Consider the following 26502-nt stretch of genomic DNA (forward strand, 5'->3'; position numbering starts at 1 on the left):
AAAGTGCTGTTTGTCAGAGTCGCTTCTTCTACAAAATCTGAAGGGTTAAATGTTTTTTTTTCTAAGGACAAGTGGAATCTCTGTGATCTAATGCCATATTCACATTTAAATAATTAAATACATCCAAAATAAGTGAACATGGTCTGTGTTTAGGTTAAAGAGTCCACGTTGGATAGAGGTGGCTGTGAACTCATTATTTTTTCATTATGTTGTCATGTATATGGACACAGGAATATGTCTTAGTGAGACTGTGTACTCCGTCTTCATAACTGGACACAACAAAGCCAGATTCAGTGCTGCTGTATGGGAATGAAACACACACACATATATAAAACCATGTGCACAAATATAAGCAAATTACAAACACAGGAAAGGTTTGATTAACGATTCTCTGTAAGCACAGACTCCAGGGAAAGGTAGTAGTGAGGTCAAAAAAAATTTAATTGCAAATATTAAGAGAAGAGAAATGCACCTTTTAATTTATCCTTAAAAACCCAAGTAGAGCAAACCTACATACTGCACGCCTCAGTGTCTGCACATTATTAATAAAATCTGTTCTTTATTGTCAGCCCTGGTTTGGTTAATTTGTCCCAGGAGACTACGGAAGACTGGAATAATCTCTGCTACGGCAAAGGGGGGAAAATGCATCCGATCCTTTTGTAAGTGAGAATTCCCACATCCTCCGCTCGCAGACCTTTCCTTTGAAAAGCTCCTCTTCTTACCTCCAACGTTGGAATTTTGAACGGTCTGAAGAGAAGGGGAGTTTTACAAATTCTCATGAAATAATATATTCACATCTCTCGTTTGCAGCCCGTTTTAACAGCCGCTCTGGATGAACACGATCCTTTGTATGTGTGCACGCCTCACAGTCAGAGCTGGGCGCGTCCACGCGGTGAAAACTGAGTGGATTTTGTAGTGAACAACCCCCTGCTTATTTGCCGTGGATCATTCCTCGGTGCCTCCACATCCAGGCGAGGTGACAGCGGCGCACAGACCGCACCAGACGCACCAACTCAGTGGCTTGTGGATACGCAGCGGAGCGCACGGCTGAGGACTCTGTGCGCAGTTTAACTTCGACACAAATGGATATTTACGTGGCTTTCTTATACCTTTTCTTCATCTTTACCAAACCAGGTAAGTTCCATCTAGCTGCTACTTTGTGGTCACACTGATGGATTTTAAACAAGTAGGAAAAAAAGGACATCCTATGGTTTTGACGCTCCTAAATTCCCCACCAGGCGCACAAACGTCATCATTGGGGTAATGTTTCAGGATTGTACGGTTCGCAGTTTTGAACGTTAATTATATGATTAAACAAGAAATAATGAGAAAAGTTAACAAAGATAACAGCTTTTACCCTACGTGAGCGCACAGTTCACCTACAGTGGGGAAAACAGGTGATGGCTGCGGCCACGGACGCAGCTCCATCCATTCGTTGTATTTATTTTAAAACTGCATGACTTTTCCAAGACCGGAATTTAAAAATGGCTGCATGCAAAAAAAAGAGAGAGAAAAAAAAGGAAGAAAAAAAAAAGCACCATTTATTGGGTTTTATACATTCTCCTGCAGGCTTAAAAAACGTCATTTCACACACTTCTTCTTTAACCTTCATTTCTCTTCCCCAGCCTTGGGTTCAGATGAAGACTATCACGTCGATATCATCCACGAACTTGACCTGGCAAATGCCACTTATGGAATTACCCAAGTGGCAGGGCTCCACAACGGCAGCAAAGCCTTCATTTTCCGAGGTAACGCATACACACTGACACTGTCATCCTCTGTAGTCAAGTTCAGATTGTCTTTGTTTTCTCGTCTTCATCGCCGAACACACACAGCTTTTATACACACAGACACACACACGCACCAACACTCCCACTCTCTGTTTTACTACAGGAGTTGTGTGTGAGCACAGCCTCGCAGCGCCACACCTCCGTGGAGTCACAGCATTACCTGTGCTCCTGAGTCTAATCACCCCAGGCTTCCTCCTCTCATAATTACTCCACATTTAATTTGTCATGTGCAGCAGATGCCTAGCTGCCTTTTAATAACTGTTTTCAATAACATTTGGTGTCAAGCAACCCTAACAACTGTTAGTAATTGATGGGAAGTGTGAAGATGCAGGTTCCTCCAGAGCCTGAAAACATTGGTTACAAAATGACTTTCTTCAGATAAGGCTGTGGTAACTCTCATGTGGGGCACTCATTTAACCTGGTAACAGAGTTCGTGTCCAACCTTTCTACACTATCTCGCGCCATCGCTCTCTGCGAGCGAGGCTCATAGGTGTTTGAATTGGTGGAACAAACTGTGGTGTTGATGCTCATTTAGTGGGGTTCATTTGAACGTTACCAGCTGCATCTGTGTACTGACACTGCTTGTTGATGACTTACTCCCAACCCCATTCTGCGATGGAGGCACAATCTGTAAAGGAGAGAGACAAAATAAAGATCTAAACTGGAAATTAAAAATGAACCTGAAGTGATCTCACAGCTACTGTAAGTCTGACTCTTAGAAAGACAAAAGGATAACAGAAAAACTGTGGCGGTGGGTAAGGGTTTAGGTTGTTTATGTTGTCAGGGAAGAAAATAGGTTTTACAGCCATTTTTACAGACACAAATAAAGATGTTCAATTTCAAACGTTTCTTTATTTATAAGCTTTAAGATTTGAGAGTGTGACGACTCCACAATAGTACAGGTCAGGTAACAGTTCAATAAGGAAGAAAGAAAGGAAGGTGAAGTACTTGTCATTGTGACACAGCACACAACCAAATGTGACTTCTGTTTTTAACCCATCACCAGAGTGAACAGTGGGCAGCTTTGTGGGGATGGGGAGCAGTGTGTGGGGACAGTGCCATGCTCAGAGCACCTCAGTGGTAACTTGGCAGCTGGTGGACTCGAACCTGAAGCCTTCCAGACCTAACTCCGCTTCCTTAACCACTAAGCCACCACTGGTCAAGGAAGGTGTAAATAGAAAGCCTCAATAATGTAACTAAAACTGTTAAAGTTTGGAAGGGTTCAGGTGTATGCTAGCAGTAGTGTACAGCCTGGCTACCAGAGAGGCTGATGCATCAACTCATTAGAAGTTACAGTACAGTAATCCTGTCCACATGATGTCTCTGGAACACTGACTGAAATGCAGGTTTAGGTGGTAAGAAGGGATTGACTTAATACAACTAAACCAAAATTAATGTTTTGATGGAAAACAAAGTGTGAACAAAACAGGAACTTGCGTCCTAATTGCGGTTGCACTTTGTTTTTAGTTGATAAAAAGTAGCCTCTGCTATCAGCAATGAATAAAGAAAGAGTTTGATGCAAAGTGCTGGTAAAGGGAAAACCAGCTGGCTGCTCATGTGTTTGTGTGCATGAAAAAGGTAAATTCATAAGAACTAGTTATTGATTGTGTCTGTGATGTCTGAATCTTCACCAACTGCTTAAATAACAGAAACTGTCACTGTTTTTCTTGTGCTCCAACCAGTTTTAAAGTGGTGATCAATGTTTGGACTCAGACTAGCGATGTGAGTCTGTTGGTGTGTGTGTGTGCGTGTGTGTGTGTGTGTGTGTGTGTGTGGGGTCTTTTTCTTTTCTTTTGTTTGTCAGAATGCCTGGCTCATCTCGCCTTTGGCTCTGTATGAATGAAGGCCGGAGCAGCTTGGACGTCTCTGCTGAGGCTGAGCTGTCCAGGATGCAGGGTTGGATGCACAGCCTTACTTTAGTTACACACACACACACACACACACATGCTGAAGTCGATTCCTACTCCAACCTCCTCTCCCTGTGGCGTCCATGCTCCCAGGGTCGAGACGAGAGACTAATCCTACGGTGAGAACAGGACCTGTGGTGTTGTCATAGATGCTTGTGTTGTGACCTATTTAACACTCGGGCCTCTTTGCCGTTCTTCTTCTGTGGCCTTGTAACCCAGATTGCTACCAGCGCAGCTGAAGTTAGAGCATCAACTGCAGTAAGTGTTAAATTTGACGCAGCAGTCGTTTACAGTGTAGGACAGACTGTGATAAATGCAGAGTCCAGACGTTCCTGGAGCGCCTGTGACTGATTGGGTCGATGATTATTTAAGCTGATTTATGTATGCTGTATGCAATCATGCTGTGCGCTTGGTCCAATGTCATATTTCATTGCTTTGATTACACAAATCAGGGAAAAACAGATTGTAATCCCCGTAAAATGTCTGCTGCTCTAATTAGTGTCAGTAGATAGATGGAGGGCTAGGCGAAGACTGAGGCTGTGACGTAGGGCTGATATTAAGAAGCTCATGCAATGCATGAAAGGTCACCGCCACAAGTGGTTCAGGAGATTGTAGACATGCAGGGTGGAGGCAGCTGGCACATAGCACATGTTCTGGCCACCAACAGTGGTGCGACCAGTGGCAAACAACTAACAAACAAAGATAGTCAACAAAAAACTGCTGACGCAGTTCACAGCCGTATGTGTTTGTTCCACTCAAAACACACACCTTCATGCATATCACAGTCAGATGCTGCTGCAGATATTCTGCTCTGACAGCAGCTCACAGCAATGATGACGTTGTGTTGAGCAGCGACTAGCCTTAGTGTGAGTGTGCACTTAGAGCTACCATGGAACTCGCTGGCTTTGTGCAACAAGTGCACCATCAGAGAGGGTTTTCAGTGTTGTTGAAAATATTATTACCCCTCTCTGAAATGATACGTCAGTCATAGGCTCAAGGAGTGTGAAATTGTTTTGTGTGTGCCTGGTAGACTTAATTTTGTAGCCTTAAAAGACGTTTCAGAGGAAATTTTGCAATGAAATTGCAATGACTTCAATAATTTAGTAATTAACAAACACCTTTGGTACATACTTACATTTAAAAAAATGGTACTGTGATATTGCATACTGTAATATTGAGCCACCCTGACTTACTGCAGGCAAAATCCTCTGACCGCAACAGCCCTACTGTGACATTGTCTGGATGCTGGGGCCAGTTTTACTGCTGCCAGTAATTAACAAACAACAGATGTTGTACATTATTTTTCCTCAGGCTAATATAACAGCAGAATTATCAGAATTATCAATAGAGAAAAGGAGGTTATAAATTAAAACAAATACATTGTAATCCCTCATTATGTATAACTAATGTACATTTCATTGATAAAAAAAAAAACAGTAAACACATGGCCACATGGTGGAAAGTGGTTTGTCCTTTTGCCTTGCAGCAACAAAATCAGTTGGTTTGAGCCCTAGTGGTAACAGATGGTCTGTCTGCAAAGATTTTACTCTCAAATAGTTGGACTCACTCCAAAGACATGCAGAATTAGGTTAATTGGTCACTCTGAATTCAAGCCAAGGTGTGAATATGAGTGTGAATGCTTTTTTTAATCTCCATATGTGGCCTGGTGATGCACTTGTCCAGGATGTATCCCACCAGCCTATCCTGATGACCGCTTGGACCGGCTGCAGTTCTGAATAAAATTATGCAGTTGAAGCAGAATGAATTAATGAACAACACTTAGTCAGCATTTATTGTAATTGCTCTCTTTACTACCCAAACAACTTCCTAGAGGTGCCTTTGTTCAGTAGTAAAATATATTTGTCCATAGGCTTATGTCCTGTAAATGTGTGTATATATATATATATATGCAAATTTTGTTTGCGCCCGATCCATGTAAACGCTCTATATCCAGAGGCTGTGGTCATATTGTATTGTTGCCAGGTAAACAGGGCGTCAGTGTCGTAATAAATGACCCCGTACTGGGCCATTCAAAGGATGTGTCTGGGCCACATGTAGCCTGTAGACCCCTATTTGGACAGGTTGGCACTAGAATGTTGGGAGTGTATACAAAATCTTTGTAATCTACATAATGATGTGTCCCTGAGTAAAAGACATGATCCTGGCATTTGGGCCAGAACTTCTTGAATAGATCTGACAGATGTGTAATTGATACACAGTATATGATAATGGACAGCTGGAGCCTTCGTTAGAGCCTAGTTGCAGGCAGTAACTGTAATCATCAAGCTGAAAAACTATCACAGTGTTGATCCACTTCATGAATCTGTTTTATGGCATACAAAGGTTGAAAAAAAAAAAAACATGAATTATATATATTTATATTGTAGTTGGCTTATGATTTGATTGAGTAAATTGTAGCATCCCTAAAGTCAAGTAATGAGGATCAAGTTTTAGATTCCTTCCTAATTATGTCACTCTTTTATGTTAAAAGCTTCTACATATAACCAGGTGTCCCTACTGAACCACTTCAACTGCTACTGATTTTCATGTTCTTCGCTGACTTTCAAAAATTGTAATGTTAATGAAATAGACGCTGCAGATGAGGACAGAAATCTGATAACTGCAAATATATGAAAGCACCTCATTTCAAGACCTGAAAAGCCGATATATATTATATCTATGCTGTCTGTCCTAATATTGATTTTCACTTGTATTATATACGTATATTCATCTTCAACTGCTTAAAGCTGAATTTGTGTGGAGGCATGAAAAAAAGTTTAATCAAGAAAAAAAAGATGCACAACTCGGCCTCTATTATTGATAAATGTGAAGGAATCATGCAGAAACATTTCGTAAACCTTTTGGTTATTATTTGAGCAAGTGAGGATGTTCAAGCCCCCGTCATCCCATCAAAAATCTTGACATATTACATTTCAAATTTATTGAACACCAAGTAACATCATATTTTATAATGAATCAAAATCAATAACATCAAAGTTCAGAAAGAGAAAATAAAAGTGCAGTTGTGCCATCAATACTTGAACCTTCTGTCATGTCTGCGTTCCCCACCAGTGACACTTTGAGAAACACTGAGTTAGGGTTTGGAATACTTTTATCACGTGCAGTAATTAATCTGCATGTTTGTTTCCTGTGTTTTCTAGAAATAGACATTTAGATTGAAATAAAGTATACCACAAGTTCTGTCTTGGCCAATATGAAATCTGTGGATCTACTATCATTTAGCTGCATTATACACCTGTCATTTTCTTACTAAATCAAAATGTTTTAAATAATTTTGACATTTTATTTCATGTGAAGCACACTGTGCTGTATATACCTCATTTCCACACGCTCTGGGAGCTACCATCTCAACATCCATCATGTGTTTGTGGAAGCTTCAGCATCACGTCAACTGCACGGCTTGCGTCAGACCAGTCTCACCATGCCCAGTACAGGCAGTGTGACTGCAGCTGACAAGTTGACTGACATTTGTACCAAACAGATTGTCAGGGAGTGTATAGTGATTAATTTTGTTGACGAAAAACGCTTCTCTGAAGTTTTGAAAGCAACTCTCGACTCCTTCTACCTACAGTACAAGGCACCTCCAAGAACCACGAAAAAGACTCAACTCATTCAACGTTATAAATTGAACCATATCACACATTTAGACTAATCATGATAATTGTTATTAAGAACTTTGGTTCTAACATGGATATCACTTATCGACTCCATTCCTTATGGATACATTTATCAACTCTTATTGAGTTAGGAAATAAAATAGAAAATAGGTTTCTTTTTGCATTAACCCATTTGGCATCTAATTATTAACTGCATAAAAAATATAACATTTCCTCTGCAGGAATGAACATGTTAACATAAAAAGCACACAATTAGCATCTTTGATAAATTGACTTTTTTAATAGCACAGCCTCTGAGTTGCATTGGATAAATGAGGCCGTGGCTTTGTAAGCAGTTAAACTTGGCTGACGCCGGGAAAAGAGGAACACAGCAATGCTCTGAATATATTAAAAAGACGGCACATTGATCGTAAATTAAATGCATGGTGTGTGTGTCTGGGTGTGTGTGTGTGTGTGTGTTTCTGTATGCTGTAGGTATTTCCCCACGTTATTGTTGTTAAAGCTCTGCTCATCTAAGAAACTGTTTATGAAATAAAACCATACTTCATACTTCAGATCACTTCTGCTTCAACGCCATGTTGTAAATATGTCAAATTTTTATTAGCACGAGCATTACTGTGATGTCAAATATGTCAAATGTCCAGAGGAATCGTTATGAGTTATGCTAAAAGAGACCGCCATCTGCATGGAAACATGTTTCAACATCTTTTGCGCTGGTGAAGAATTGGCAGGAGCAGAAATAAAGGATTAATGGTTTGTTTTGCTCTGTGAAGACCGTTCTTAAAGAGATTTAGTTAAATACTAGAATAAAGAAAGAGCTTACAGAAACACAAACGAGACGACAACTTACTGTCACCACCACTGCAAAAACATATGCTTCTCTTATGACTCAAAACCTTGTAGCTGCACCGTACAGATACATGATCCCAGTACAATCTAGTTATTATAGTTCTGTCTTTGTCTGCAAAGCTTTATGAAGTGACATCAATAAAAAAAGGTACGACATTTTTTTTCTCCAAAAAAAGATAAAAACGCTTCTACTGTAGCGTGCTTCCTTCATATACCTATTATTACACAGTCTGTCTAGACTTCTAAAGAGACCAGAGCGATGATACCCACTGATTACAGTGAATACCTGCTCTCTGCACAGCATCATTATTTAATAGTTGATGTTTTCACAACTGCCTGCTGTGTGTTTATTGTAACATGCAAATATACAAACATCTTATTTCCTTAGCCCTTGGGCCATCAGTTGGTTGACAGGACGTGTCATATTCTCATTTGTAATTTATACAATTTCATTACTGAGTCTGACTGGGATAAAATGAAGTGACACAGAAATGTAATTCTCTAAGATGTTCAGGAAGATGTTCAGGAAAATCTTCAGCTGAGTTCCTTCAAAATCCCTGTGCCAGGAAACATACACAAAATGATGCTTTTTCAAAGGCCAAAGGTCATTCACTGTTCATATGCCTCATTCTTCTGATTGATAAAAATAAACTACTGGCAGCTCAGATTGTTAAAGTATTCTTAGTTGAGAGCATTTTCCCCCCACACTGCCTAAAACTTTTGCATGTGAAGCTGTGATATCAGCACCACAGTTGTGCACTTTTTTTCTCCCTTCACTTCCTGTTCTGTGGCTGTCAGATAGCTCCACCTGTAGCCGTGCCCTCTCAGCGCCCTCTTACGGGTTGTGCTATGTTGTTTTTTTTTTTTGCTGCAGTCGTTCTGTCCTCAGCTCTTGGCTGTGTGGCTGTGTATCTACTGCCTGAGATGAACCTCATAGGCTGTTTGAGTATGTTTTAGTTGCAGCTGTCTTTGAATAGATCAGTGTTACTCCATCAAATCTGCTGCCGACAGGTCGCCTCGTCAACCCTGATCTGCGGTATTTAAATCGATACAAATGCTCTTTGTCCAACTTTGTTAACAGCGGGGATTAAATGCATTGACGTCGCAGCGGTTGTGGAGCTCATGATTAAATAAATGCCTAGTTAGGCTTTTCACAGATTCTTGATGCATAATGAGACGACAAGTGCATTGAACCAATATGTTTGGCCTTCAGGTTTTATTACTATCACAGGTTTGTCTGTAGAGGTGCAGAAAAAAGGTGTAGGTTTAACAAGACTGATAAAGGCTGATAAATCATTGCTGCAACGATACACATGCAAACGTTATACTTAAAAAAAACGTGAGAATCTTGGACGCGAATCAATCTAACATGTCTGTGTAAGGCTAGGAATCTGGTTCATACGTGGTAAAGGAGCGTTGAATTTAAGGAGCTGAATTTAGGTCAATTAAATTAAATGTGGTGTAATACCATTTCTGTCTTTAGAAAGAGAAAAGTCATTTCTTTAGTGGATTCTTTAATCTGGACAAATCTGGTCATCACACTTTATTTAATGATCCTTTTCCGTTTGTATTTTTTAATAAAAAAGAGAATATCTAAAAAATATTTGTTATTAAAATTGGATTTGTTTTCAAATGCATTTTCTCTCTCTTGTTTTTCAAATGCATTTTCAAATGCATTTTCTCTCTCTTGTTTTTCCCCAACAAAAACCCTACTCTCCCATTCATTCATAACGCCGTAGGACAATATGACCCAAATACTGTAGTTATCCCTTTTTGGTTGATGGCAGTTTCCGCTGTGCTCCGTGGCGTGAGCTGGATAGAAATGCAGAGGTTTCATTGAGGTCTCATCCTCTCCTGCATCTGTGTCGTTGCTATTTATAACGCCCCCCCCCCCACAACACCCCCCCCCCCTGCCACCCACACCTGACAACACACACACACACACACACACACACACACCAGCAGTCTGGCTCCAACTCTAAACTCTGCAGATACTGAATCCAACGGAGGCTATCAAACCTTTCATCTTTTATGTATGAGCTTTCTGGCTGTCCTACTGCTGCAGGAGGCCAGTCACTGGTCCCTCCTAAAAGGAAATCTCCGAGGCATTGTTTCATTTGAATTATTCATCTGACATGAGGGCTATATCTTTTAAGGGGGACTGTCCTGTCTCTGTTGCCCCCCTGCTGTCTTATTAAAGGCAGTGTAGGGGAGGAAATTGCCACAGACACAGATATCATCAGTTGTAACTTGTTGATGTTGGTTTAATTCTGCCTGGTCTAACCAAAGCATTCCATTAGATTTACAACAGGTTAGGAAAATATATATTGCAGGCAAAAATATTGATAATGTGTTTTGTTACTGGAGGTAACTTCTGTAAATGTTCTCCTACACACTTGGATTTCAATTAATCTACGGCAGTGACGGGGATCCCTGGTGTGGTGCGTCCCTGGGGATGTAAATGTGGTCGCAGCTTAGAAAAATGTTTTTTAAGCAGGATCACACAATAAAGACGTGTAAATAAGCATTCACTTTGTAAAATGTCAAATCAAAAGCTGACATTTTAATTAATTAAAGTAAATAAATACAGGCTTTATGTCTGTGTTTTTTCTTTTGCCAAAACTGAAATACATTTGAAAACATTTGATTTAGTCCTAAATGAGGCAAAGAAGCAGGGTCTGAATTTATTTTATTTTCAGAGACTCCACAAGGATGGAAATGGTTATTGTAGAAGTGTTTATTATTCAATATAAGAAATATATATATATATATATATTTAAATAAGATCTTTTATTTTGGCTTTAAAAAAGTGGACTCAAGTTCTGAAATTGAGTCAAGCGCATTTGCGAACGATCGTTAGTAACTTTGTTTACCTAGAGAAGATCGTGCACAGCATACTATTGGCTAATACAATGGGTACTTGGTGTACTATTGGCTAATTGAGGATGCTATTCTGTTCCTCACACTGATTGGCTCATGCATCGTGGGGGAGGTTCGTAAAGATTAAATATATACGTGAATAACATAATAACTATCTCGCCTCTAATTCGCGATTTGATTTTTTGTGGTGGGTCTTGTAACACAACTACCACGATAGGAGAGGGTCTATGAATAAACTACATAAAGTCTTTTGTTTATTTTTGTATAACTTTAATATTTGACTTTAAAAGTAAATAAAAAATAAATAAAAAAACAGACTATTTGGTAAATTGTTGAATTTGTATGCATGGTCACACGGCCCAGGCTCCTTCTGACGACTCCCACATATAAACCACTCAATGTCATTTTCAATCTGACGAACTTAAGACTGGTTACTGCCACAGTAACCTCGACGTGGAGCAATTAAACTCTGTCTATTAACTGCCGCCTCAAACTGTTTGTGGAAGGAGTGAGAACAATCCTTCATCACCTCCCTATCTCCATCAGAAGCTTTATATAATTGGCCCAGCTTTTCCCTGCCTTGAGCCATTGTCTTTATTTTGATTGTATCACAGTCGAGCTTTAATTGCGTTTCTTTCACTCCACTGGCTTTGTAACCTGCAGTAGATTGGAATCTGAATTTGTAATGTCTAATTCTAGCTAATGACACCTTGGAAAAAAATGTTTTTGAAACGATGTTGGAGTGTTTTTTGTTTTTTTTTTCACTACAAGGCAAACGTGAGGACAACACACAAAGCCTGTTCAGAATCTTTTAAAATGTATTATTAATATTTAGAGAAACAACTCTCTTCTCTGCTGCTTGGTTTTCTACGGTGACTTTTGTGATTTTTTTTTTTACAGCGTTATTTGTAAAGTGCAGTAATGGTACTGTCCTCTTTAATGTGAAGACCAAACATCTCACAGTTGAAGCAAAATTACAGAAAACAAACCTTTGCATAGGATAAACATTTAAAATGATTTAACTTGAATTAAATTTAAACGGCTTCACGCCATGGCTGGAGGTTGCAGTTCAAAGGAATGGGGATCACTACGATAAAAAAAACAAATCTATTCATGACTACCACGTTATTCTATAAATCATATTAATTTTCATACATTGTTCAATAAATTAAAATAAATGTGTTAATTTATGTTTTGGCTTCTCAAACCCCTAATGTCAGGTAGTGCAGCTGTCTGAGCTAATGAGACTAAGAAAACTACTAAAAATGTTATTTAAATAATAATGAATAATAATGAAGTCATTATTTTATGTTTAAAGTCTTTTGGACTCTTTTTTTCCCTCTAATATCAATGGTTTCAGAACTGTTAAAATAACTGCAAAACATTTGTCCAGCATTTTACATTTTTGAAATGTCAGGGTGGCACAACCAAAAACAACAGACTTTTATTTTGAAGTGAATAGAAAATTGTAAGAGGTGGGGTGCAATTGGTAAACCTATAAGGGCATGGTTCTTTGCTTGAGTATATTAATTGTAAAAAACATATTTTTCACATTCCTGAGGATGGATGAACAAAGTTATATGTGAGCGAAATGATGACTTGATAAATGGATATACAGTTTGAAGGTGAGATTGATTTTGGACAGAGCAGAACCAGGGATTTTATTCAACTATCTTTAGACTCTCTTTCCTTCTCTGGAGTTGCCAGCCACAATAGACAGTGACACACAGTTGATCTCTCTAATTACCTGCCAAGTTTATTTCCGTAAGCCTGTGACATTTAAAAAGAAAAGAAAACTTCTGTCTAATGAGCCTCACTCTACAAAGAGCTATGAGCTTTTCATGAGTTTCATGTCAAGTTTTGGGATTTTGACAGATATTGCAATATCTGTCAAACATTAAATCAGATCTTGACATTTCTTAGGTTGAACATGGTGCTTCTAAAATGAATAGTCATATAAATATATATTAATTTTAAGTATTTAACTGGAATCACTGATTGAGTATTAAAGTTGAACTTATATGTAATGTCTCACAATATAATATTAAACCAACTAGTTGGAGACAGTAAAATACAGCAACATAATTTCACCGGGGCCAGGAAATGTAGTGTCTGCCACAAGTAGTTCAACAATAAAAGCTAAGTGCCAAACGTCTAAGTGCCAAATGACCGAGGGTTCCTCGTGAATCACGTTGACAGTATCTCTAAAAATGGAAACTACACACACGCAGGACGAAGGCCACTCATATTTTTCATGCTCATGTTTTGCTCAGATCGCATCTCCACGCCTGAGTGAAAACAGCGTTTGTCATCAAGACAGCAGAAACATCTGGAGTGCCATTTGTTTTATTAATTCATGGTTTCTGTCTCTATAATCAACCTCATCACAGTCAAAGTCCCTCAGCTTGGTGGCTCCGGCTCCGTACAGAACCCCTTGTGAATAATGTCCACTGATACACTGTGTGCATTCTCAGCTTAAAATGATGCCAAAGATACGACAGGACAGACTGGACTCATCATTAGCGTGGCTGGAGATAGAACAGCACGTGTTTGAATCTGTACGACAGACGAAGAAAAAGAGGAGGATGGAGTTCATGTGCAAATAGTAAAATGCGTTTTGTCTTCTCAATGATATTGTACATGTATTATGTCAGTGGTTCTCAAACTTTTTCTACTCTCTACCACCTGAGAAAACATTGAGCGCTCTGAGTACCACCATGATGACCAACATTAGACTTCCCCTGATCGTTCCACGTTCAACTTGCAAGTGATCCCATGATTCTGTGCTGCCTGTGCTTACGTGCGCAACAGACTTGCATTGCAGCAAAAAAAGTAAATAAATAGTAGCAAGAACAACAAGTAGCTACACATTTTTCTAAATGTTGTATTAATTGTGCATGTTATGTTTCAGATTTATTCAATTAAAAATGTATATATGATAATATGAATTTTCCCCGCGTACCACTAGACGGTGCTTGTGTACCACTAGTGGTACCCGTACCACAGTTTGAGAACCACTGATCTAGGTTATAAGGATTCGTTAAACTGCATATCTGCATATTATTGATTGTTTCCATAGAGATAATGACATCATTGAGATATTAATTTAGTCACACAGGATTGTGCTAAAGTTGAGAAATGCACGGTATGTCACTGCTAATATCACGTGCAACGCATTTGTTGTGATTGTTGCTGTAGTCGTGGATTGGGACAGTTTCTGTCTTCCTCTAGAGAGGAATTGTTGTGCCCTTGGAGAACCTGTGGCTATATTATCTTGGCATGTCTTTCCTCTCTGTGTGTCCTGTCATGATTTTATCTTACCTCTCCGCTCTACATGCTGCCCACGCTGCAAAACGTCTTTGGTCAACCTCCAGCTCGCTGTGTTTATTCTCTCTTTTGAAAGAAAACGAGATGCAGCTGTTCTATTGCAGACAAGTGTGGATGACCGTCAACTTATGTATTTAAGGTGGTTATTAGAGAATCTGCAGTGCTGTGTAATTCCTTGGATAAATGTTGAATTTGTGTTTTATTCTCTGATCAACAACTTGCTACTGTTGAAGGCTCTTTGGGGACGATCCATCACAAATGTATGCGCTGCAGTACCGAGGGATAGCAGTTTTTCTAGCTTCCTTCTGACATATTTTCCAGGCGTCCAGAGCATGGCTAATTGAGATAAAGAGCTGCATAAGCAGTGATGATGACAATTTGATGACTGTGTGGCAAGTCTAGTGGCCTGTGCTCTCCCGCTGTCGGTTCCAGCGATCGGCCGTCTGTCAGCGAGAGCGGTATGAGAAAAAGATGTTAATTAAGCTTGGCTGAGTTGTGCAGGGAAGTAGGGGCTTACTGTTAAAGCTCCACTGGATCTCTTCAGGGGCCCCGGCTTCATAGCCATGTGGTCCTCAGAGTGCTGCAGAATCCCAGCAGCCTGCCTGACTGCCATCTAATGAAACAGCACCTCAAATCACTCTAGCCTAATTTTAAATGAGCTCACATCTCAATGTAACCTTTTTTTCGTCTTCTCTGCATTCCTTTGCACATGTATGTGTGAGGAGTGGTTTAAGGATTTCAAAGCTGCCCTGAGCCTGGGAGGGTCCTGCAGAGCTCTGACAGGGAGGGGCAGGGGGTCATGGAGAAAATCACACTTCAGAAAGTTAACAAGCAAAGTAAGAGCTTTAGGCTCCATAAGGTGTCTATTCATAGACACTGCATTTGATGAAGACACTGACATTAAACAGTGTTGATGATGTGTTGATTAAAACCAGCCTTCTGTTCAGCCACACAGACAGTGGCCATTACTGTCTATTCTTCCTCTCATTCAGATAGGAAACAAAAAAATTGACTTCAATCAACCGTAAAATCCACAGAAACAACATAAGGGAAAAGTATGATGCTAAAGTGAGTTGACAGATTTGGGAAACTGCAAACTGTAAGGATTGTAAAAAGGGGGCGGGCAGTGCCCTCTGTCTCACTGTTCACTCCTACACTGCTCAGATTTCAGCTCTCACCACTTCACTCCACCCACAAGCTTTTCTACAGAGCCTCAGGTCTTCTTGAAGGACAGCACATTGCAGCCAGGTATCTGCTTCATTTTTTGGTCACTTCATGCAATTTAAAGAAAAAAAAAATAGATTCCTTTTATGCCCAGATGGAGGAATGACAGCATTGACAGTAATATACTTGTTATACAAGACTACCAGCTGCAGTTGCTTATAGAGTAGACAAGGAGGCACACACGTAAAATATATTTGTACAAAAAGCCTCACCTCAGCTGCCTGACCTTCTGCTGTAAACACACTCATACACTGTCCCATCAGACACTGCTGCCTGGCTGAGTGCATACATTACAGATAAAGGCAGCATATAATATTAATACATTATATCTTGCTTCTTTATTTAAAGATAATGCACACATTGTTGTAGTTTATTGAGCTGATCAGAACTAGGCACACTGTACTGACTGATATTCTTTTAATGACATTAGTAAAAAGCATTTTATAAAACTGGCACACTTAATTTGTCACTTTAATTTGTTCTTACGCAAGGTTCATCAGCAGCAGAAGATGTCAAGGGAAAATCACTCTGGTTTTTGCTAACAAGTGAACCTGAGGTTTGTTGAAAATGTGTCACCTCTCGTCCTGAGAGGATCCTTCACTTGTGATTATAGGTGTTGATTCCCCTGGAATTCTACCTCAGAGTTGTGAGGTCCCTTCTCATGTGGCTGCGCTCTGCCACAATGACTGTTGTTGAGATAGAATCCATCATTGAAAGTTGACTGCAGATATCACTGTTGCTGTTGGAGGTTGTCATTTATAAACCACATTAAGAGTTGCTGGTGTGGTCTGACGGGATGTCAGTCAGTCTCATTCTGAACGCTGACATTTCTCATTTGCAAAACCCTGTAGATGGACTATTGTTAGAAATACATACAGTATGTATTCTCCACATTTTATGGACTGTGTCCTCAAACACAATGACCGAGGCATTTAAGTGACACTTTTCTCTATAACCCTTAAAAAACACAAGACTACAGAGCCAAACTGTGTAAATCCTTGAATGAAAAACTTACTGTTTTTCCTGACTTATTTATCATTGAACATTCAATCATTATAACAAATAACAAATTAATGTAATTTTAGGACCACACATTTACTCTTCAGATATGGTGTATCTCAACTGGCAACCGATTCCAAAGTACTTCCAAAAAAATATTAGATTGAACAGCTAGTTCTGTTTTAGCTTCCTGTTAATTTTTCATAGCATGTCGCAGCCATTTGTAGTTATTTTTCATTTTCACTCTGATCCTGCAAAAAGACAGTCATCCCTTTTTCCACACTTCAAGCCCTCTAGTCATCCTTGTATCCACATAAAAAGCTCGCCAGAACCAGTCATCTATCCAGTACACAGCAGACTGTCCCCGAGGAGCTAGCCTGCTTTCAGTTCGCTCAAGGCAGGTCTGCAGTGCAGGAAGAGAAAGCAGTGAGACTGGACTGCTGAAGAGGGACTGGACCAAAGATAAGGAGCAGCACCAAAAATGAAGCACGAAATATAATTAATGTTTAAAATGAATTCACTTGTAATTCTTATATATACAGTATATAGCTGAAGTCACATCGAGTCAACCTTAAGTACCGGTCTCCACCTTGTGCGTTTATTAAAACAAAGTAATGCTACTGTATATTGTGTCACTATTCTCTCCACATGATCACATTTCTCCTCTGACCTTGATGTACAGTTCACGTACAGTTGTTTGTCAGTTGATCTATTGGTTGCTGTAAAGAAATATATCATCACCATTTAAGAGAGATTCTGATAACCATTTTTAAAGCTCAAATCTGGTCCCATTGTGTTCTGATGTTTTTTTGTTTGTTTTTTTAACCATATTGTTTCCTTTTTCCTAACTATAGCATTATATTACAACAAAACCCACAGGAATGTGAGGGGAGGTTGTTGTGACTCACAGGGTATTAGAACATTGATTGTTGATCATCAATGTTTTTTTACCATCATCTATCTTCATCATTTATTGTCCTAAAGATAATGCTGCAAATATATTTCCACAAATCACAGTGAATCCAAAGGCAAGACATGACTAAAGTATAAAAGCAGGAACACACTTCATAACAGAAAAAGTAGTTAACGGCACAAACAAAGATGGATGTTAGGGTAGAGTGAAACAGTTGGAGCTGACAGCCAGGAGATATCAAACGGAGAAGGGTTAGAAAGCACCAAAAAGCCATAGGGAGTAAACAAAAAGCAAAGGAAAAGGCGTTTGCTCACGTGAAGGAGTCAGTGAGTGCATGTGAAGTTGTACTCCCAGCATGCCTCTCTTAAGATGACTTTGCTTGCATCTGAAGTACTTCTTGGTTGATGAAAAATTCATAACTTAAACAATGAAACATTGATGATCCAGTTCAAATTTTCTGTGCAAGCACATGACCTGGTGGACAGTAAACATTCTGACCTACCTGCTGGGTTGTTACTGTGATGTGATTTGTCATGTACCTAATAAGAGGGTTCTCACTGAGGACACGTACAGGAGGAAGTTAAAACCCAGATCTGACAGCTTTTTCTCACTGGACAACAGATAGATGTTCATTGAGTAGGAGTAATGAGAAACATCGACAAATGGAGTTCGTTTGTCCCACAACAGAAGTACATTAAAGTACAGAGGTAGTTTTTGGCCTGTTCAGTCATTCCACTATCCATTCACTCATTGTTGCTGTAATTCACAGTCGATACATGGGATTGAGCTCCTGCAGCTAAATCACACTGAGTGATCTTGGTCACAATTAATTGTGAATAATCCACAGCTGCCTTGTGTTTAATCTGATTAATAACTTTAATTGATAGACAGCCCTAAAAATAAACACAGTTTAGGAAAAAGAAACATCACCTGTACAAACAGAAGAGACTTGACAGTATTTTCTTTTAACCAATGTATTCAAAAAATATTAATTTATTATAATGTAAAATATTACTTTGAGACATTTCTTGTGGTGGGGATCAGTCTTGCATCAAATAGTACATTTTTCTCAGTATGTAGTGTGTGTAATGTTCTTAAGTGTGTTACATTGTCATATCTTTCACTGGGTCCTGGATATATTTTAAAAAACAAAACACTTTCTTTAAATTTGTTTTGTCCTCAAGTGTCCTTCAAAACCTTCTCTTTGATTTACTATTTGACTTCATTATCACACATTACAGTAAAGATGAGCTCTGGTGTTTTGTGACAGAAGTGAAGGTGAAGTGGTTTAGAATTGATCCAGATGAATGGGACTGTTATAAATCAACTCTACGTCTTTAGACATTTACAAATGAAGCAATAGACTTGGCCAGTTGGGCACACATTATGGGATGTTGAACACAATAATTTGAATGAATGGATGTGAGAGAAGGTGAGAATTCAAATTGACTGATTTTGAACAATGTAATGATTGTTCATCTGTGAAGCAGCAAGATTTTGGGCAGTATGTAAAAACAGGAGAGCACTGTGTTATCGGAGTCACGTGTGATGAAATAAATCTCCTTCTACAACCACAACTGCTGCAAGAAATAGCAATCACAAAAGGCACATTTGGATTTTAGTTTCTACACAGACATACACTATGAGTTTTAGTATTTTTATTTGTATACTTTCCAATACCGAGTACGTCACCAATACTTCCTTAGTTTGGGCTTTATGAAATGGAAAACAGTGTTTCATACTGTAGGTGATGACCCTGTCATCACATTAGAATGATACGAATAAAAATGAAGTTTTCCACAGCAGATAGTTAACACAGCCAGAAAGTGAGCAGAGCTTTTACACCAAAAGTACTTTTAAAATAAAAACGTCTCCTGCTTTCCAGGGAACAAAGTGTCACTTACTGTCTAATTTGGCGTATCTTTATCCCCCAAACAAATTAAATATATATTTCTTTTAAAATATTTTTAAAATGTAAATACATTGTAAATTCTATTGAAAAATAATTACACAATTTTTTGGTTATACATTTACAGTAAGAAAAAACTAGGATTCCACATTTTCTGTTTGCTCCTCTGTCAAGGAATTGGATATTGAAATGTGCTAATGTGCCTTTCCAAAAGGAACACTCAATGTGGCAGCGTTAATGGAAAGTCTTCACTGAATTGTGACTTTGTTGACTGAACTTTCTCCAGACCACAGCTGAGCTCCTCACTCACTGCCAGTTAAAGAGTCTATCTGTAAGACTGAGCCAAGTCAGGGGAGGGCCTGCCAGGGTCCTGATTAAAAATCCAGTAAGAGCGGAGAGAGGGCAGACAGATGGCTGCAGCCTGCCTCGCTGTTCCTCATGACTGTCTGCTGGGAGATGAACCTTCCTGCTCTACCTGTTTCCTCCTGTGACTGTGAATTCATGTGGTGATATGATCTGTGTTGTTAATTTGGTCTTCATCTTAAGATACACATATTAATAATAATTTTTGTAATAAACCATTAATAGGTTGAGCTTAATAATTGATAATAAGATGTATGGTGTATGGTGATCGTTCCCTCTGCAGGAGAAGAACTGGACCATGTTTATCTTTACTGTGGACATTGACCAGTACCTTAGTTAGAGTCAATGTCAGGACGTTAAAGTTGTCGAGATTTGAACTATTATCTTTATACGTATTTATACTATTACACGACTATAACTTGTGTCCAGACTGGACACCACGATGCTAGGCAGCTAGAAGCTGTGTAAGCTGTCACTACGCATACTGCAGCTAGAAGCTGTGTAAGCTGTCACTGCCCTGACTTTTAAACGCTGCACTCTGTTAAAGTCACTGATCTTGATTAATTTCATGCTGATTCTCTTTCTCTGTTATTAGCTTGTGTTGTTCTGTTTAATTTTCATTCTTTAACACTTCCTGTTTCTTCCTAAATGTGTTGTTTCTTCTTTTTTAAGGACCAGTGTTTCATTAGCTGCATCATTTGCACCTTTTTGCTGTTGTTTTGGTTTCCGAATTGCCCTTTGTCTCTAGCAGTTTGAAGCTTGTTCTCCCTGTGTTGTTTCCTTGTCTTCTTTGTGTTTTTTTCTGTGATGTTTTCCGTATTTTAAAAGTATTTCTTCTTCATATATGCAGCCTTTTTGTTGTCATTGTTATTCAGCGTACCTGCATTCAGGTTCCGCCTTTAACTGAAGTCTTTAAGGCTTCGCAACTCAACTGTTTTCAAGGTCACAGCAGAAATGAGAAGCCTGGTTTTCTTTGTTGCCCTTCTGAAGAGATCGTTGGTGAAACTGTTTGCTGCTGATCACAGCTGTGAAGGACATAAACCTGAGAGTGTTAAGGTTTTACAGCTGGAGAGAAAACAGTGAAATTAAAATCATAATAAAACAAATGAAAAGCTTGATGCACAATTGTACCCGAGACTTTGGGGCACAGGTAGAACAATGTCACATGAATGCTGTCAGTATCTTTACATCATTTAAATTGGAACAGTGTTAGTGCACAGCTGAAGGTGTGATCTAATGACAGGCCGGGGACCGAGAGGCAGCATGTCGGGGAACAGGGTTAACTGGGGAAAAAAAATGACATTCCATTGACAGGGCTGTGACAGTGGAGAGGCTGAGAGCGAGGGCAGGCAACGGCACCGTCACTCTGGGGAGATTTAAAAGCCCTGCGCTCAGACAGCCGCGGGCTCCTCTCCATTGAACTTTTTGTCATGTACAGCTGAAAGTGTGGAGCCACAGATCTGTACTCTGGTTCTAGAGTTTCAGACACTTGTTTACTATTTCCTTGACTTTTTCGAGCTTTTTCACCGTCATGTGAGCTGACAGACACAAAAATAAAAATGTACTAGGTATCTGTATTTTAGACCTGTGAAGAAATAGGCAGCAGAGATGTTTGATGAAATTCATAAATGGCCTTTTTAACTGTTCTGTACTAAAAAAAAAGGAATGGTTTTCACGTTTTTCAAATGTTTTTGGAGTATATCCAACGGAGCATATCATTTGTTTGCTTAGACAGTTATCTATAGCATTCTTTATTTATCTTCCAGGATGTGGCAGGCTTCAGTAATGGACAATCAGTGTAATGAGGTTGGATCACCTGTAAGAAATGACTTCAGGAGAAGTGAATCCCTTGCAATACTAATGAAATGTTTTGCCCGAAGACATTAAACTCTCCTGGCATCGTTCTACTTCTGATTTAAATTGTAGCTAAAGTTTTTATAACACATAAGATTAGGTACATGTTAGCTATGGCGCTTAAACTCTTAATATAAAAATGTGTGCGTGTGTGTGTTTTCTACAAATGAAATGGTCGTACAGTATATTTTGTGTAAACCTGTATATTTTGTACTGCTACTCTGCAACTCCTAGAAAAATAATATAATAATTTCACTCTAAGGTATTATTATTTAAATTTTCCCATCAACAGTTATGATAAATGACAGACAGTAGAACCCTTCCAGATTAATTGTAGTATTATATAATAATAATAATAATAGTTCTATTGTTGTGTGGCTCACACAGCATACAAGAACTGCTCCTTTAAGATGTGGCATTGTTTAATAACCATTCTGTGGAGAACCCTTTATTACAACTCCACCGTAGAGTCAACTTTGTCTTTTCTATGGGTAAAAATGTGTTTCTGTTGTTCCGCCTCGTGTGACTAAATAACTTATACCATTCAATGCACATTCACTGAGAGCGTACAGAGATGTCAGAGAGACACCGGCTGTATCCAGTGTTTACTCTGGCTCATGACTTTTCCCATTTGATTTTATTCTTCAGATGTTGGAAGAGCAGTTCACGCCCCGGCACACATCACAGAGAAAGTGGTGCAGCTGTTCAGGAGTAAAAGTGAATTTACCTTCTTGGCTTCCATCCAGCAGAAGTCGTCCACATCAGGAGTCGTATTCTCCATCCATGAGTCGGAACACAGGTAATCCATGTCTAATCCTCTTCATTTGGGCCTGCAGCTTTTTTGCAGCATAGCTTTACTTCCACGGATTACTGAGCACTCTCATTCTAAATTAAAGCTCGGTGATGAACCGCCATCTCCTCGTACCTGCTGACAAAAGCTGTTGACGTGGAGTAAAAGTAATAATTGGAGTGAGATTAGATAATTTCTGCGAAAGTCAGCTGGTCATGGGTGATGTTGACGCTGCAGCATCCTCATGTCTGCCCACAGCAGAGAGATCTCTCTGTAGTTGGACGTTTGAAGTGTATTTCATTTTTTGAAGTGTGTGAACAGCTGTACAACTGGCAGAAGATGAAATATAATAATAATATTTCCAGACCTTATATTGACCTCAATTTTTATGACCCAGTATTCTGCCTAATCTCAAGCCTTTAAGATTTCAATAATGCCATTATTTTTTGCAGTGGTCTAAATGTTATTAGCTCTGATGGATCTCCAACAAAGTTGTAGTCAGTTAGAAACAGTGAGTCCTCTTTCTGCTCACTAAGAGGCTACACTACTGTGAGTAGTTTTGAAAGGACAGGGAACATTGATTTCCCTCCTTTGGCTTAAAGGTAAATGCTTTCAGTTCTGTATAACCGGCAGTCAAAGTGAGCTTGTGTGTTTGTGTGTGTGTGTGTGGGGTATTCAGACAAAGGCAAAGTCATACACAATTGGAAAGTAAAGAGTGTCCTTCATTTGAAGCAGAACTTTGAATTTTTTCTAAAATCTTTTAGAGTTTTTCTTTTTCAAAAGCAGTAACTAGCACCTCTACACTGCAACTTGCAGTCGTCTGTCCAAAACATAAAAAAATGATGATTAATATTCAGACTAAATGTCTTCTTCTAGGGACATCTGGATTAAATGTGGTAGAACTTGGTAGAAATCATTAGGGAAAATAATCTTAATTATGAATTGTATAGTTCTTTCACATATAAGTGTAAAGATAAAAATAAGAGCAGCCCTTTAGTGTGTGGGCATCAGACTGTATACACTACAGATGCACAACCTGCATGTAAGCCCCTGCAGTGGTTTTAAGGTGACCTTCAAAGTTGATTTTTAGTTCCCTTTGTCTCCTTTTCCCTGTCCCACATTACCTGCTGGCTAAATTGCTGCACAGTGGGTTGGCCTTCCAACAGAGTGGCTAAATGGAGCTGTGGATCTGAGGTTACCGTCCTCCTCCTTCAGGCACAATGACATGCCCCATACAGCAAATGTTTCTTAATGCAGAATTCCTACAGGGAAAAAACAGGGAAGATGGAGCTCAACTTAACGGCTGCTGATTACTGTCTAGCCTTGACAAAGGGAGGTCCAACTACTTTTCAAATGTGCTAATATAAAACTGTAGATGGATTCCCATCTCTTGTCAAGTCATCGTCTGACACCTGGCAGATCTAGTCAAGAAATCTTTTTTGTAGGATTGATTTAAACCCTGTCATGGAACTCTTCTTTGTCTTCAGACTTCGATGTCTTCTCCTTTTGACAATAAGATGTGTTAGATTATTAGTTGGCCCCAACACCAAACGGTTGATGAGCCACTGAGTTACAAATGAAGGCCTGCGTGAGATACAGTGGTTTTTAGGTATCAAATGCATCACCTAATAACCAACTCCTAGATTATTACTAACAGTGATGAAGTTGAAATTGTATAAATATTGAAAAATTGTGTAACATTACCTGCAGTTGGTTGGTTGGTCAGTCAGGTGCAATGCATGATGGTTTATGTCTTGAAATACTGTCCTCAGTTTACCACTTGGTCAGTGCGGCTGACTGTGTCACTGTTTCAAATTCCATAACAACAAAACCAAACCTGAATTGTTAGTTTACTGCCGTGATAACAAACCTCTGCTCTGCCATTGTACATTTATATCCTAATACTTTACTCTAAACAGTGTGTATTATTAGAGATCATAAAGGAGTCATTGGGATGTAAATGTGTCTCGCTCATGTTTTTCACTGGTGAGGTGGGTGAGTCACACAGGAACACTCTGAGTGTAATTAAATTGGGTCAGATGGACAGAGCCTGGAGTGGTTCAGTGCAGACCTGTGCTCCATTGTGACCGAGGATTTGTTCTGAAACCCTGAATCCTCTCTGAAGGCCCTATTAGAGCCTTCTGCCGATGCCCATTCTTTCCCATTATAACACAGACCTTCTTTCCAGCCAGCTAACAGACAACTATTTCTATCACTGGGCTGAATCCAATCACAGATTTCTTCACTTCCCCTTCTTCAATACGTCTTTTTTCCTCTACTGCACATCATCAAACCGTTCTCCTTTCTCCTCCCACCTCCTCTGCACGTCCACCTTACAGTATGATAATATCCCTGCCACCTCCATCCTCTCATCCTTTGCTTGCCACACTCTAAGGGTGGGAAAAAGTCTCTTCAGCGTGAAGCATTTCTTTGTACCATCTTAAAAGATTTGTTCTCTTGTGCCCAGCTCGTGGGGATGTGGAGGGAAGAAGCTTTATTGCTTCTTCACTGGGCTGAATAGAACAAAAGAAGAATATTTTATCCTAGCCAGCAGTTTTCATGTTGCGCTTACACTTTTGTTGTCAGTGAGTCGCAATAGGGCTGTGATGAACTAACTCAGCCTCCAGTCTCTTACTGTTATCCCTACTTGAGCAGGCAAACACCAAAGTTGCTCAGCCAGCTCCTCAGCCTGTGTGTTTCTACCTGCTAACTGTCCCGAGTTCAGTACCCGAGTTCAGAAGTGCATAAAAGTTTGTCTTTTTTGGGGAAACAAAGGAGGAAACTTTTTTTAAATACTGTTTGTTTTACATTTGTTTGATGGTGGTAGAATGTACAGTAGTCAGCTCCATAGAAAGAACAGCTGCTACTGTACAAGTGCCTTTAAATGGTGCCATAAAACCAGGGAACTAACTTTTGGTCCACAGGCCTGGCCCTTCAGCCCTAATGATTCTTATGTGTACGACTCCTGCTTATCACATTGGCTTCTTTTTAGAAGATAAATTCCCTACGCTGCACCAACCTGCAGTAGTCTCAGCCTCAGCCTTAATCATCTCTCTGTGATTTTGATGGCATCTTATATCATGTTTTCTGTCAACAAAACAGGCCATGGTTTAATATTTAGTAAGTCAATTAGAAGTAAATTGAACTGTGTAACGTAAAATATGTGCTGTGGCTCAAAAATGGTTGGGAAATAGGTTAGTTTAGAGGTTAGTATTATTAGGTTAGTGCCTCCATGATACAATTTATACAGTATTTTTATTGAGAGCCTAAAATTTATATATATATATATATATATATAGTCAAATACATTTATTTAGTGGCCCAACATATAATGAATATATAAAGTACATTCAGTTTATATGATTAAATACATATATAGAGCATTTACTGTAGACATTATTGTCACGTCAGGACTTTATCTTGGATGTAAACTGTCGCAGCTTCATAGATAAAACACGAGGACTTAGTGATGACAAAGGAAATGTCATTTTTATACTCACACAACAGGAGAACAGAAAAAAACAAAGTGAGAATTATTATGAAGAAACTAGATCCCAATGGGACAGAACAAAACAGAGGTAGAAAACAAGATTTCAAAGACTTTAGGATGAGAAGTAGAAACAGTTAAAGAGGAGTCTAGCTGCCAGGCAGAAAAGGAAGAAAACCTAGAAAACACAATTACTGTGAGGCAGCAAATATAGGTCTTGCTTAACAAATATCAACAACACAATTCAAATCTATATATTTGACAGAGAAAAACTGTCAAGTGAACTGGAGAGGATTCATGTCAGAAGAACGTGAACTTCTTCTCTAAGGTGTTTTTTCCCTTGTGGGCAACTTTTTAACAGTAGAGGCAGAGTTAGAGTCCTTGGGTTATAGTATAGCATAACAGAGTATTAACAGAGTTAACAGATTAACACCAAGGAATAAATAACAGCAGATTAAGAGACATGGTTTTCAAAATAAACAGATCAATCAAACATTGCCACTCGGGTTTAAAGTATGTCCAAAATCAATGGGATTTGTTTGTGACTCTACTCAGACAGGCACTCTTCCAAC

General features: G+C 39.2%; 1 protein-coding gene across 2 annotated transcripts in view; it reads left to right on the forward strand.

The window, feature by feature from the left end:
• Nucleotides 1-26502, forward strand: part of LOC103398389 (protein kinase C-binding protein NELL1) — a 194480-nt gene that overhangs the window by 45639 nt on the left and 122339 nt on the right. The window contains exons 2-5 of one of the 2 annotated variants that reach the window (XM_008336989.3): nt 570-659; nt 811-1134; nt 1626-1748; nt 22302-22452. In XM_008336989.3, coding sequence (XP_008335211.1) covers nt 1083-1134; nt 1626-1748; nt 22302-22452 — 326 coding nt within the window. In that variant the 5' untranslated portion in view covers nt 570-659; nt 811-1082. Of the gene's footprint in view, nt 1-229; nt 660-810; nt 1135-1625; nt 1749-22301; nt 22453-26502 lie in introns of those variants that run through there. The other variant, XM_017030667.2, reaches the window with a different exon arrangement.

Source organism: Cynoglossus semilaevis, unplaced genomic scaffold, assembly GCF_000523025.1.
Source record: "Cynoglossus semilaevis isolate Cse_v1.0 unplaced genomic scaffold, Cse_v1.0 scaffold1033, whole genome shotgun sequence".
NCBI classification, from domain to species: domain Eukaryota; kingdom Metazoa; phylum Chordata; class Actinopteri; order Pleuronectiformes; family Cynoglossidae; genus Cynoglossus; species Cynoglossus semilaevis.